Source organism: Bremia lactucae, linkage group LG12, assembly GCF_004359215.1.
Source record: "Bremia lactucae strain SF5 linkage group LG12, whole genome shotgun sequence".
NCBI lineage: Eukaryota > Oomycota > Peronosporomycetes > Peronosporales > Peronosporaceae > Bremia > Bremia lactucae.
The window spans coordinates 4,428,009-4,442,113 of record NC_090621.1 but is presented as its reverse complement, the minus strand read 5'-3'; the positions used below and the strand labels follow the sequence as shown (position 1 = coordinate 4,442,113).

General features: G+C 44.9%; 1 protein-coding gene across 1 annotated transcript; it reads right to left on the bottom strand.

Moving 5' to 3' along the window:
• Positions 1–12,412: 12,412 nt before the first annotated feature.
• On the bottom strand, positions 12,413–13,852 carry CCR75_002791 (uncharacterized protein; the record flags this gene model as incomplete). Its single annotated transcript, XM_067960888.1, has 1 exon — positions 12,413–13,852. One exon carries the CDS (start codon positions 13,850–13,852, stop codon positions 12,413–12,415), a length of 1,440 nt encoding a protein of 479 aa, XP_067820537.1.
• Between the last annotated feature and the right edge of the window lie 253 nt (positions 13,853–14,105).

The following is a 14,105-nucleotide window of genomic DNA, read 5'->3' as shown; positions in this document are numbered from 1 at the left end:
TTGCCATCGTTGACAAAGGAGTGCTGCGACCGCTGAGCGCAAACAGACGCTATTTATGCGTCACTTGTGATCCGGTGTTAAATAAAAGAGTATTCAGAATGGAGCACGCGTACTGTGGATAACAAAGAAAGCTTCGGTCGTGTCGCGACTCCTGCAAAGTAGTCAAAAGTGATTTAAATCATCTATCCACAACTTTTTTTCGAAATGACTTCGTAAGTCGGAGTCCGATAATTATCAGGCTTTATACGACGCAGTACATATCTGAACAAGAAGTTAATACGAAGAGATTTAAAGCATGTAGAGGGTGGCAGGCCAATCGACGTGGGTCCGGCCGAACAGAGTGACGTGTGAGATTTCGCAAATAAAGGAAAATATAGAGAATATGTCCAGGATAGTCTCAAGTCTCTTGAGCAGCTGGGAAACGTGTGCTTGAACAGAACAACACCATCGACATATAAAAGATTTCAATGCGCCATGATGAGGCTTTAATGAGAGATCAGCCCACTCCAAAAAATAAATGACATTGAAACGAGCTCCTCTGCTAGTGTTCATGTGCTACAACCCCAGTCGAGGAACGAACTAATTGGTGGCTCATACAGCGGGATGTCGGAGAACAACAGCCACAATACAGAAGCTGCTTCCTACAAACCAAAACGGCTTGGCTGTGGTGAGAATATCTACAGAGCCTGCCAAATATCTCTTGGGAACATAGCAGGGTGCATTACGTCATTATTTTGTATGACACTGAAGCAGGAAAACATCACGGACAGTCGAGAAATTTGCGACATATCATCGCGATGAAAGCCTTAATAACGATTTGTTGGAGGAGCTGCTGCTTTTTGCTGACGCAAATGTCTTAGGAATTATTGAAGGAAATATTTCTTTGAGAGAATGAAAAGACGGAGTTGGAAAGGAGCAATGCTAGGGACGGAGACTAAATATTTAAGTTTCTTTATGGTGGCAAGTTGAAGTGGGAGCGTTTGTTTTTTTTCGATGATTTTGCCCGCACTCATTTACAAATTGGGGATTACGAAGAGAATGAAGAAGCAATTTCAGCATCAAATGCAGCCGAATTGCGTGAGTTCCCCGCAAAGTTTAAGCGGTTAAGCATATCGGAGCATAACGTGAGCTTGTCACTCTCAGGAAAATGAAAAGGAATCGTTGTCGAGCGGAGAAGGAGTGGCGACTGAAGGAGAAGAGGAAGAAGACGATGTTGCGTCCGTACACAACTCTACATTAAAAGATCAAGGGGACACTGAGCTGCCTCATTTAATCAGCGATGAGGGCGAGCAACTCACGCCATACGTGGCTAAGTGTTATGGGCATCTTGAGACACTGAGGAAGCGCAAGCGCATGCAGGAGGAGCAAGTAGAGACGCTTGTCGAAGGTAAGGACTATGTCAAGCGAGATGCAAACGTTCGACTCATTTTGTTGCATTGATGATAGAAACGTTTGGGCAAATCGAAGCCATAATGCAAGAGATGATGCGTGGGTTGCAGAATCACCACGCTGCTTCGCACACGCAGTTTGAAAACACTGATAACAAGCTCACGCGCAGTCTTCGCGCGCACAACCGGGTATGACATTAATATACGCTGGTATGGGCCTTATTTAGTGCCTCATCATTGGTGGCGTTCGTGTAGACTGAAAAGAAACTGAAGATGATCGCAGCTATTTTGCTACACGAGGAGCAGGAGTTAGACTAGGGTAAAACTTTAAACAAATATTGCAATATTTCATAAAATACTCCTAAGCAAACTGCATTTTTGTAAAGCAATGCTCTTTTTCGTGAAAAGAAAAACGCTGCAAAGATGGAATGCGCTGCTGTAAGTGGCACCACAGAAGCTCAGACGCAAGAAGTAAGAGATATTCAAGAAGGCCCTGAGCACGCGATTGATACTTTACATGAACCAAATCTGCTGTTGAAAGGCTTAGTACCAACAACAAAAACGTATGACCGTCATGTATCGGCACTGGTCCGTAAGCCCGAGGCCAATCACTACTTTAATCAATGGAAGTGCAACATGAATTCAAAGAGTACGGTGAAGCGAATACGGATGACGCTTGACGAGTTGTTGCCGCGTGTACGTTTGAGAAAGATTCCAGATAGCCCAGAATTTTAAGTAATCTTCTTGCTTTAGTTGATTGGCGCGAGAGACTATGCAGGCGCGTCTAAAGTGCTCGAGGTGATATATCATCAATTTACACTAAATCCAGCGTTGTGCATTGAGGTTCGTGCTACGACAGAAAAGCATGCATGCAAAAATTAACTGATGGAAATTTGTAGGCCAGTCTTGAGATTTTACGTCGGCAACAAGACTACTATATTGACCTACTTAGCTTCTACAAGGCTGCTCTTGGCGTTGAGCGTATCGATGTAGGCATCTCGCAGCTTGATTTTTTTTCATTGCATTGACAGAATCCGCTTTCATTCCGGCGTATGTAGAAACTATTGATATTGAAGGAAATGTGGCTTTTACACATCGTGCACGGTGAGTTTTACGAGGCGTATCATTTGTACGAAGACAAAATACAGCAGGTTAGCTACTTGAAATACGACATAACTTTACTTTAATCATCATCATACTACAAATCGCTTGATACTCTTTCATGGCTGTAGATTGAGGAAGCTGAGAATGATGCGCGACTACTTGCGAACTTTGGCATTCTAAGCTACTGGTTAATGCTTATTGAATCTAAAGAGCTTCGTAATATGCTTAAGCTCGACAACACGGACTGCGAAGTAGACGACGGTGAAGATGATTTTCTCAGCAGCGGCATTTATCCAGATGAAAATATTGAATCGATGATTGAGTCCAATTACCTGTTTAAAACGCCAATAGGAGTCCACATACTCTATCAGCATGCCAGCAACGCATTAAGGCGTGCTGTAGCACTATGTCCGAACTCAGCTATGTTTGTGGAGTACTACGTTCAGCTACTCTTACTTGTGGGGGATATCCAGCCAGCGTGCGACTACATAGAGAACTTTTACCACATGAATTCGGACGATCCCCATGGACCAAGAATGGTACGATGGCTCGGATAGTAAATGCTCATCAATTTCTGCTTGGTCATTCACAATTTCTGACTATCAGCTGGCAAGATTCTTAGCGGTTTATTATCCGGATTCAGTAGATGCTCAAATCGTCGTGTTGTCTAGGTAAAATATCTTCCCTTTTAAGTGCTGTTTCACGCTAATGACGACTCGCTTTTGTCTCATAGATGGATGAAAAACGATCCTTCTAGTAGCTACCCGCTAGAAAAAATATTGGAATTGTCTAGTGCTGGTGTGGTATCCTCATTTGTTTTGACAAAGGTACTCGTTGACGCTCTTGACACCTGCGGAAGCGATCTATACGTGATGATGAATCCAAATATAGCGATGACTTTGTGGAGAAATTTGGCAGAGCTAGTGACAGCGTTGGACGAAGATGAATTTTTACGTGATCAACTCGAGAGCGAAGCAACAGGCGTGTCAAATCAAGTAACTCTATTAGAATTAGGAGCACAGCACCTGTGGTGGAAACGAGTATATTTGGCCAGACCCAATACAGTCCAGGAAATTGTTGCTATCACAAATCAGAATAGTGACCTCATGAAAGTATATATCTATCGCGCTGCCGTGGCGCAACGGCTCTTTTCTGATACCCCTCCAATAGCAGAAGCCCTGTTCTCTGCAATGCAATCATCAGAAGTGGCATTTAGTCACGAACATGTCCGCTTGTACAAAAGGTATGTGCTATTTTAAAGCCGTAGATTTAAGATGTGCTTTCTGGGATGCAATTGCAAGCACTGACATGTGTTTCTCTCATGCAGCTTTTTTACGGTAGCCTCATTGACAACGTCAGAAATGGTGGTGCCCAAATCATTTCGTGTTATGCCTTTCATGAGTGTTGTATATAACAAAAATAGACAGATGAATTTCCTTCAGCCCTTAGACAAGGGCACTTTGGACTTTATCCACGTGATGAAACGAAATTCAATTATTAAAACAGAGGCCGCTGGCGAAAACTCGAAGGTCATAGTGACACAGGCAGGATCTACCGAAAATGTTGACCCGCGGCTGGTCGAAGACCTTTATAGCGCCCTGTCTAATGAAGTCATGGACACAGGCACTACTGAGAGTATATGTAATCGAGAGCCAAGTGCAAATCTTTTTCCGTTACTGACGCCGGCTTTCGTTGGAATTGTTGAAGAAGAAGTGTACACTGACCCGGATGCATCCTTGCGCCATATTTACTCGAGGATATACCAAAAATTGCGTCGCTCGAAATTGCTGGTACCCACATCTAAAGTTGTTTCATGTTATGTGGATTTCTTTCGAAACCGCTTTAAAGAGAGTCTCCAAGGTTTTGTTCATAGTAGGATGCTCTTGCGATACGAACGATTCATCGTCAACTTTTTACGTCATCAACTGGCACTTGGCGCACTTGAAATCACTGAGGACTTCATCAAAGTTGCCGCTGACGAAATGAAGCGAGTTTTGCCAAGCCCACACCCGCATTTTCCCAATGAGAAGGCTGTTGAAGAGACAATGCGCCTGTATGTACCAAAATTATTACGCCAACGAAGACTTCAGCTGATAGAGCTTAAGAAAACGCTGCAGCCTGTGCTAAAAAAGCTTGTGTATGTCGACGAAAATCTTTTTGTAGATGCAGCTTATACTGTGTGCTGTCAGAGTGTTTACCTTTTTGTGCTGACCCGTGCTGATATCGGAAAAGTGTTGCAGAGAATGATGCCAGTGCACTACTATGGAGTGCTTGAAAAGATGAGGCCTTCCGTTATACATCTTCTCACAACGCATGAGTTTCGAGGCGATTGCGACACTGCAGAAGATATTTTGAAAAAGTTGAAAAGGAATAAACCGGCATTACAAGAAATCAAAGCCCTTTTATGGATAGAGAGATACGAAGCCATGGGTGGTTTTGGCAATCGCGACGAGGAAAAAGATGGCAGCAGAAACGATTGTGGCAGTGGCGACAAAAGGGAATGTGACAGTGATGCCAGCAGTAGCAGCAAATTGCACCAGCAATGAATAGCTTTTTCAATATTAAACTAGCAACATTTGCGTGGCATTTGAAATAGTCTTAAACGTCATCTTCTTAAAATTAAGCACTGTCAAAATTAGAGCATATGACTTTGTCTGGCTTGCTGAGTGGGTTCTTCAATGCAAAGCTTCACGCTCAGGCTCTCCTGCGTCAGACCCCCGGCGTGTCTGTATCACAACAGAGTCAAAAGCTGCAAGTTTCGCAGAGCATAGACGTTTTCTAAAACGGGATCCTGCTAAAATTTGATTAAGTAATAGATACCAAAGGATGTGGGTTAGGGCGGCACTGGTATTATTTATCGGAGGATATTGTTTATTACAAAATCTTATATCGGAAATTAGACTAAAAAATCTCAAATTTTATTTAAAAGTTTGATATGTTAAAGTGCAGGATGCATAAAATAGATGATAAAATTAATAAATAGTATTTTATTAGCTTCCCAAAAATCAAGAGGAAAATTACGTACAGCAGTTGGGTTATATATATCGCTATCGAAAACAAGTATAAAATGAATGACACGATTCATCCGCGCTACAACTGTAGGAGGGCGCTTCTAAAGCGATCTCGCACTACAAAGCAGACACCTCCAAGCACCGCGAGGAAGCAGTTTGACCGTCTTCTCTCACGTGCAGCAAGGTAGTTGGTGAGCGTTCGAGATGAACACGAAGCGTACGCGACGCGATAATCGGCCGTTGTCGCCTACTGTCACGGCTGCGACGCCGACAGCTACTGCTGCGGTCGGGCGCTGTCAACTGGACACAATGATCCATCTCACTTGCCCAGTGAAGATGTAGAAATTTCGCTCATTGTTGACAACAATGAGACCATACCGCTACCATCATCACATAGTAGTGATGAGTTCAGCGAGCGCTATAATGATCATCCACCATTCTCCGATTGCTTCTATCATAGAGACGCCTAACGTTGCGAAGGCAAACTTGCTTAACGTCAACAAGGCAACTGTCTCATCGTCTGCACCAATTAGCGCAGCGACTATACATGGGAGCACTTCCCATAAATGTGCAGTTGCTTCTTAGTTAGGTGAAACTCCAACATCTGTCGTTCAGACCATCACACTAAAAAGTCTGACACAGAAGAGCCTGAGCTTAAAGCTCAACCAACGGCAGGTGATCGTGTCCAGCCGGTGTCACAGGCTAGCCGCAGTTGGTGCGGCTATGCTGCTGGTGGCATACTACCTATGTACCTCCATTCGAATGGCCTCATTCGGATGGAACTAGTGCGTTGCTCCTAGAGTGCGCCACTGCAGAAGCTTATAAATATTAAGGCGTCGTGCCATCGAGTCCCGAACTTTTCGTGTGATAGCTGATCGCTCATCCGCAAAGCATTGAGCCTCGCTCACGCTTTGGCATAAAGCTCGCCTATGACGCCGTCGAGAGGTCGGTCTTAGGACAAAGTTGCCAATAATGAAACGTCGTTATCGTTTAGAAGTACAGGCATTTCTTACCGTGACTCATCACTGACACCTTTAAAAGGGTCGTGACTACCGCTAAATTGGCAGGGTCACCAGGGCAAGTTTTTGCCGATGACTGATGCCCCTCAGGATACATTATCACTTCGGCGAAACTGTGCCTCTTTTTCGCACTGAGCGTAGTGAGGGCCCGCCCTACTAAGACTCGGGCTGCGCACAAACGAGACTGGCGTCCGAGGATGGCGCAGTCCGTCAACTTGGAACGGTGTGTCACCAGTACTGGCATTGACACTGTTATAAATAGCAAACTCCACGAAAGGCATTTTTTTTTGCTCCATTCCTTAAAAATTGCTACTTTGCGCGTTACATCCGCCACGAATCAATTGGCACGTTTTGTTTGGCCATTTGTCTGGGGGGGGGGTGGAGCTTGCTACCCAGCACCTTAAACACATTACGCCAAAACCCGACGGAAAACACGGATCCTAGTCCGATACTATGGACTCGGGCATTTAATGTAGTCGATACACGAAAATCAGGAGCAAGAGAGCTGCCTCCTTGCCTGAGACCGTGAAGCTATACGATGCCAAACGCACCATTTTGCTAATTCTCTCTGCAAAGACAACGAACCCCGTTCGACCCTTGTCGTCAGGCGGAATGCGAAACATGAAGTCCAGACTGACTGTCGACTTCCAACTATCTTTTTGAATCGGCAGCGGCGTTAATGGCGCACTGCTAGACGATGTAGATGTGCTGACACTGTTTGCAGGAGTGAATATAGTTCGCTACCCACCGATATAGGTCCACAACATTCCTCTGACACTCGTAAGAATGTCTTCTCACGGCCCAGATATCCACTCGATTGTGCATCATGGAGCTTGTGAAGTAACGTCAGCTCGAGATCTGAATCATGAGGAACACAGATCCTCAAAGGATCACAAGGTGACAGCTGATGTCATAACAGGCCATTGCTGTAGCTAAACCAACTTGACTTTGCCTTCAGGTGCGACGGAAAGAAGACATTTCGCCCACCGAGGTGATCCAACAGCAGGCGACAATGTCCGTCCTGACTGTGGCTCTCCTTTGTTTCGGGGGCCAACGAGCTCGTCACGTGGTAGGCCTTCATGGCTGCCAGCGGTGATGACCCAACTTGTGCCTTACGAGACAAACATTCCAGGTGTCCTGCCTCGAAGCCTGGTCTGCGCGATAACGCGTCAGCAAACTCACTCGAATTATCCGACTTGTATTCAACTTTGAAGTTAAATTCAGAGAATGATGTGAGCCATCTTGCCATCCTACGCGAGACGTGCGAGGAGTTTATTGCGGTCCGCAGACTTTACCTTGTCTGGGTCTGGTCGTACATCATGTGTACCTACGATGCAGCCCAGCACAGGAATCTCGGGGACCCCTATGATGCACTTTTGCAAGTTATACTACAATTGGGCGTCACCCAGAGTCTTTAACACAGCGTCCAAATGACACTTGTGTGGCTCTTTTCGCTCAGCCCTTCCTCGGCCCCACTATGCACAAATACATCGTAAAAGTAATGGGGAGCGAAGGCACGGTGCTAGCTAATCACGTGAGCCACCACTCGGTCTAATGTTGCCGGTGCGTTTTTCGACCCTTGGGGCATCACAAGCCACTCCCACATCATACCATCGGGGTGCTTACTGCCATTTTTGGCTACATCGAACTCTCTCATGAGTACCTGATAGTAGCCATCTTTCAAATCACCGCGGAAATGATAGTTGACTTTTCTATGGAGTTCAACAAGACATCTTTTTGCGGGATTGGAGTTTGCACCGGTATGGTGGCCGTGTTCAGCTTATTGTAAGCGTAAAGCACGCGCCATCAACCTGTGGCCTCGAGCACCCAAAGTCGGGCTGCAGTAAGGCTACTTGCTCTCACGTACATGTCCCGCCTTGGCTCGCTTGTCGAAGAACTCATTGAGATAATCATTGAGTTCTTCGAGCCAGGTTTCAGGTCAGTTTCGTGCCTGATACCCACCTGGCTGTCCATCCATATCCCACGATACTCTTGATAACGCTCAGTAGGACCTGATGGCGGTTTCATTGTGGGAATCATACGAATAAAAAACGGATACGAGTCCAGCTTACTCACTATGCAACGGCTCTCAAACTTCTGAAAATGCTACGAAAAACTTTTGCTCGTCGTCGACAGTGGACGAGAGTGTTTTAGATACAGACAAGAAGAAACGGCTCGTTGCTCAAGGCTGGGATGCCTTGAAAGGCAGCCTTTTTTTAAATTCGGTGGATATACCGTGATGATGCCAGAACAAGTGCCGAGCCGCCTACCGGCCGTACAAACCTTTCGAGGGTCGTAGTGATCATCCTGGCTTTCAGCGACTTAGGCATTGGTAAGAAAATTTATTTTGTCCGTCATATTATGGCCCAGAACGTTTTATCGCTACATCGACAAACGTGAAGAGATCGCGTATTAAATAAATCTTTTCACGTTTAGCGATGTTGCTGAATCGATAAAATAGCTTTGGGTACGGCAACAAATTTAATTTTTTTAATTGTATGGCACACACGATCATATTAGGTAAACTCTGCTCTCTTTTTTTGCGATATGATCACAAGTGCAAATACGAGCGAACGGATAGAGACTGTGATGGAACACACTTCGGTTGGCAAGCCATAAATGAGGTAAATTCCTATCATGGGATAAATACCCTGTTTACTATTCAATATCGATACTATTATCAAAATGCCATTTATTATGGGAAGTACTAGTGGCAACCACCAGATCTCTATCTGGTGCCGAAAATCTATTCAAAATGCGATTAGGGTAAGGTTTATATTGTAAGCATCAATAAAGATCAGTTCCCCCTTTGATCTTAAAGCTTTAAGTGCGTTACTGAGGCTTGCGCAGTGATCCGTGCGAGTACCAAGCCTTCCAAAGGTTTATACTCTCGGGCATTAAATGCCAATTGGTTTTACGAGCCACTGAGTTCTTTAAACTAGGATTGTACTATTCATTACGAGCTTGCACGAATTTCGGAATTTAAAATTGCTTGTTCTATAGAACTTAGTGATTCTTTGAGTCTTAAGTCTTCCTTTTGACTTGAAGAGCGAGGTAATTCCACTACACCTGGTAGCACTCGTAGTCAATCTATGCTTGAGTGTTAATAAAAGTAAGCCTCTGCTGAAATGGATACTTTCCCCTAACTTTCAGGGGCAAAACGCGCAGCACTTGAGAAGCTCAAATCTTGTTGGGCTAGATCACATGTTTATAGCATTTCCCAGAGCACAGAGGATCTTGATTCATATACAGTATTGATCCTCCCTTATCGAACAGGTCCAGAACACTTAGCGGCATCTATGCCAACTCGGAAGATTCCTGTACCTGATTTGAGGCCTAAAGCTTCCTGTCAGTTTTAAAGAATATAAGGCCAAATAAAATCCCCTTCTTGGATTTAACAGATAGAAATGACCATAGCCTCAGCCATGCTCCTAACAGAACAACATAAGGTGGCCATGGATATTTTAAGCTCGGTGGTAGAGCTAGTGAGCTGGCAATTACATGTATCACGTCTATAGACGATGCGTTTTTCAGGTGGGATTCGATGAAACAGCAATTGACTTGCATTCTTGCACCGTCTGATCAGGCATTTCGCGCGCGATCACGATTCTTAGCGGCTCGTCACAACAAACGGACCCTAGCAGACTATGTCCAAGGGTTGAGAAATATTATTGCCGCTATGCTTCAAGACCCAGTGCAAGAAGTAATTTCAATAACCGTCTTTATGGGGGGGCCTTAATGAAAGCGTAGCCCAGACGTAATTGTACCGATCCCATTCCGCCACTTTTTAAGCGGCGATTGCCATGGCGCTACGGGCTGAGTTCGACTTCAAGTCTTCTTGTTAGTACGTAGAAATATATTATAGCTCTTAAAGCACATTCGGTGCGTCTAATAGATCGAAGCCCATGGATAGAAGCCTCGCTAAGAAGTGGAGAAGAAGAGCTTCAAGCTCTGGAACAGCATATAAACATCCATAGACGTTTTATGCGCGGAAACACTAAGAACTGGTGCCCGGCTTGTCCGTGGCGTAATTCGCGCAAAGTTCGAAAGAGCATAACCCCATCTCATGCCAGAAATTTGGCACGGTGCGGTCCGATACCCTGTAGAATAGTTAGTTAAGTTAAGTATTTTTTGGGTGGGGGACCCTACTGGGGAAGGACTAGCCCTGTGGAATCTCTAGGCGGTAAGGGTCAGCAGAGCCTAGCTTCAAAGAGTTATGCGCTTGATAGCACGGGGCATAAATACAAGCCCGGCTTGTTAGTCGCAAGGACGACTGTTAAGGGCTTCTATAAGTCATGGTCAATTTTGATTGACTCTGGGGCGTCTTGCAATTTGCTCGACGTCGTTCCCTTGAAAGGAATCGGCAATATGCTGAGGAACTAAATGAAGGTGATTCGATCGCTGTTCGCTTAGCGACTGAGACTAGTATCACCGTACCTAAAAGTCCATTTGAACTTAGGTACAACGTTTTTGAAATTTTACAGTGTGAAACGCTGTCTTGTTTTTGACCGAGATTCGAGATTTGATCTTTTCCTTGGTATGGCCTGGCTTGAACGATAAGAGCCAGGGGGGATTGGAGTCCTAATGTAACGGGGCACTGCGACTTGTACTGTTTCAGTACAAGTCCACTTCACACTGCTTCAGTTGTGAGTGGTGCCTTCGTTAAGTAACGTACACTGTACGTATAGAGGAAGACTTCTCTTAAGGCAAGTTAGCTTAAGAGGGTAAAATGAAAACTGTATTAATATAGTTAAGTGTCTTGTTAATCTATCTTTGTAAATGTTGTCTTAACTATAAACTAATACTAAACATGTAAATGAATTCTTATCTATCTTATCTCGTAACTCTCTTTGATTACTTCTACAGCTGATTAGTCTGCGGAATAAATAGACATAATGGTCTATACCTATTTATGGATAAGAATTCAGGAAATTACTATTTAAAGTAATTTCCTCCAAATATTATCTACCTTTTGGATAATATTAATTAACAATCTTTTATTGTTAATTTCATGTAACGATACACCCCGTTACACCTAAGACCTTAGGTGCCACGTGCAGTGTTCTAAGCTAGGGAACAAAAGCATTATTAGCGCAAGCCACTGACACAATCTGTCAGTTTGTTAGACATTGGGATGTCTGAGTTAATGAATTCCAATGCTGAAAACATTTGTCGTGATCGCGACTCGTTACTTGTTGGTGAAATGACACGCAATCCGTTAAGAAATTCGTTGTGATAACGAATCAGTGAAGGCTGAAAGCCTTGTGGGCCTAGGGCCGAGTCACCGAGGGTGCAATTTTTAGATGCACGTGGAGTGGCACGTTTGAGTCCGCCGAGTGAGGTCGACCGAGATGGCACCACACTGAGTGTCACTCGTGACTTTACTGGCAGTACGCCAAGACATTTACGGCTAAGCCCGTTGGATGCACGTGAAGTGACACGTAATTCTCGCTTTATAACGAATTCAAGCTACGTAATTCCTCATCGGGTGTTGCATTGAACATCGATCCTTGTCTAGAGCAAGCTAAATTTGTAGAACCTTTAAATTTGGGACCATTACCGTTACGGGCCTCTAAGTGGTGCGTTGTCTCGACATTGAGACAGCAGCGACTTAAGTCGGATTCGGCGAGATGCGACGCGCTAATCATGTCACACAGTTATTGTAATGGTGCACACATAGGTTGGAGATTCGCTGTTGTTGTACATATGGATTATTTAGTTTTTTTTTATTTATTCATTACTTCGGTATATTTTTTTGTATTCCCAATTAAAAAATATATATCTAAGATTGATGCTCAAATTATAACTTCAGTTAAATGAGCATACATATCCCGTAATAGTAATGTTCACGGGGCAGAGCGCAGCACCTCATCACAAGCCGAAGGAGCGCTTAAATACTAGCCGTGCTGTTATAGAATACAGTGTTTTGAAATTTAGGCTCGCAGTACGGAAATAAAGCCACCGAGTCAGATGGAGCGAATAAGTGGTTCCCCGCTGTGTAAGTCGAGTAACATCCAAGAATGAGACACACTACGAACACAGCGATCGCCGCAATTTTTTCCACCATTCGAATATCGTTCCAAGATTTGATTAGGTAGAAAGCCACTGGTAACAGAATACAATTCATTGTCAGCGACGATGAGCCCACGAAATTGGCAAAATCAGAAAAATGATCCTTGAATAGAATGGACAGCACTATGAGTACTCCGGTTATGCAAATACGTAGTATCACGTATCGGATCGCGTTGGCGCCACGGTACTCTGCAGCTTCTTCGTCAATTCGGTCGTGGCAGTTGCATTCGCATTTGCGGTGAGTCGAGTCGTTTGTCTGCTTTGCGAGCTCGTCGTTTGGATTTGTTGAAATAACATATTGAAGCCCGTTCTCCACGTCACTTGACTTGTCTTGCTTGTGCATGCCTAAAAATACAAATTCGGCCATGTAGAAGGCGGGATTTAGAATGACGGAAAAGGCCGAGGTGATATGGAGCTGCATGGCTAAGTAAGCGAGTACGACGGCGCCCCAATTGGGCTCGAATCCCAGTGACGTGAGGCCTGTGCTTGCGTCTGGATAAATGGTATAAAGGATGTTCCCCGATATCTGACAGCCAGCAGATGTGTAAGGGATGACTGAGATCACAACGAAAAGGATTGAAATCAGCCCCATTGTAAAGGTGATGACACGAGGCATGCGGTGCGGTTCGCTGTGCTGGCGCTGCAAGTCAGGAATAATGATACCGGCACCGTAACTAAGGGCGAGGTTGCCAAAGGTACCCGCTACCTCCGAGAAGTTTATATTCGTTTCTGGGATGCTCGTGTGGCCTCGCATGCCGCGCACGACGACTGCAACGCTAATCGCATCTGCAACAAGTGTTCCCACACATCCAGCAAATGCAACTCCTGAACCTTCTTTTAGCGTCGGAATGAGGCACAGTGGTAGCACCATGGCAGCCATCAGAATAATCCAAACTGTTGGGCTGAACGCGCCTGGGAAGAGCCCGTCAAGTAGCCCACCGCCAAGAACCAGAAATACACACGGTATTAAAACGCACGAAATGATCTGAGAGCCCGTGCACAGCCATCGTCCGATTTTGCCCATAGCCCATTCGCCGAGGTCGCCGAAAGTCACAACTGTCGAAGGCGCAAGTAGCATCACCTTTGACATTGCGATCGACGCGTAAATGTTTGCGAACGCCATGAATGACATAGCAAGGCTTGCAAACAACGGACCAGCTCGGGCAAAGTTACCTGGCAGGCCCAGAGTGCCGATGCCGCAAACGCAGCATAACAGATTAAAGGAAATCTTCATGTCTTCGTACGTGAACAGCACCATAGTTGTTAGGGTGCGAAGACAGTTACAGAAACTGTTGTGCAAGTTTGTGCAAGTTGTCGCGAAGCGCTTTAGGTATAATTAAGATTGGTGGCATGCCCTGGTCCATTCATGCTGCCGGATCTTGGCGTTGACTAATTCTAGCCGGCTCAATAGCTCAGAGCAGCAACCCTAAAGCTCTTGCTCGAGTTTTGGTGTTATAGCTCAGGCCATTGGAAATCTGATGACAGCAATAGTGGTTCTTTAACATTTGGTG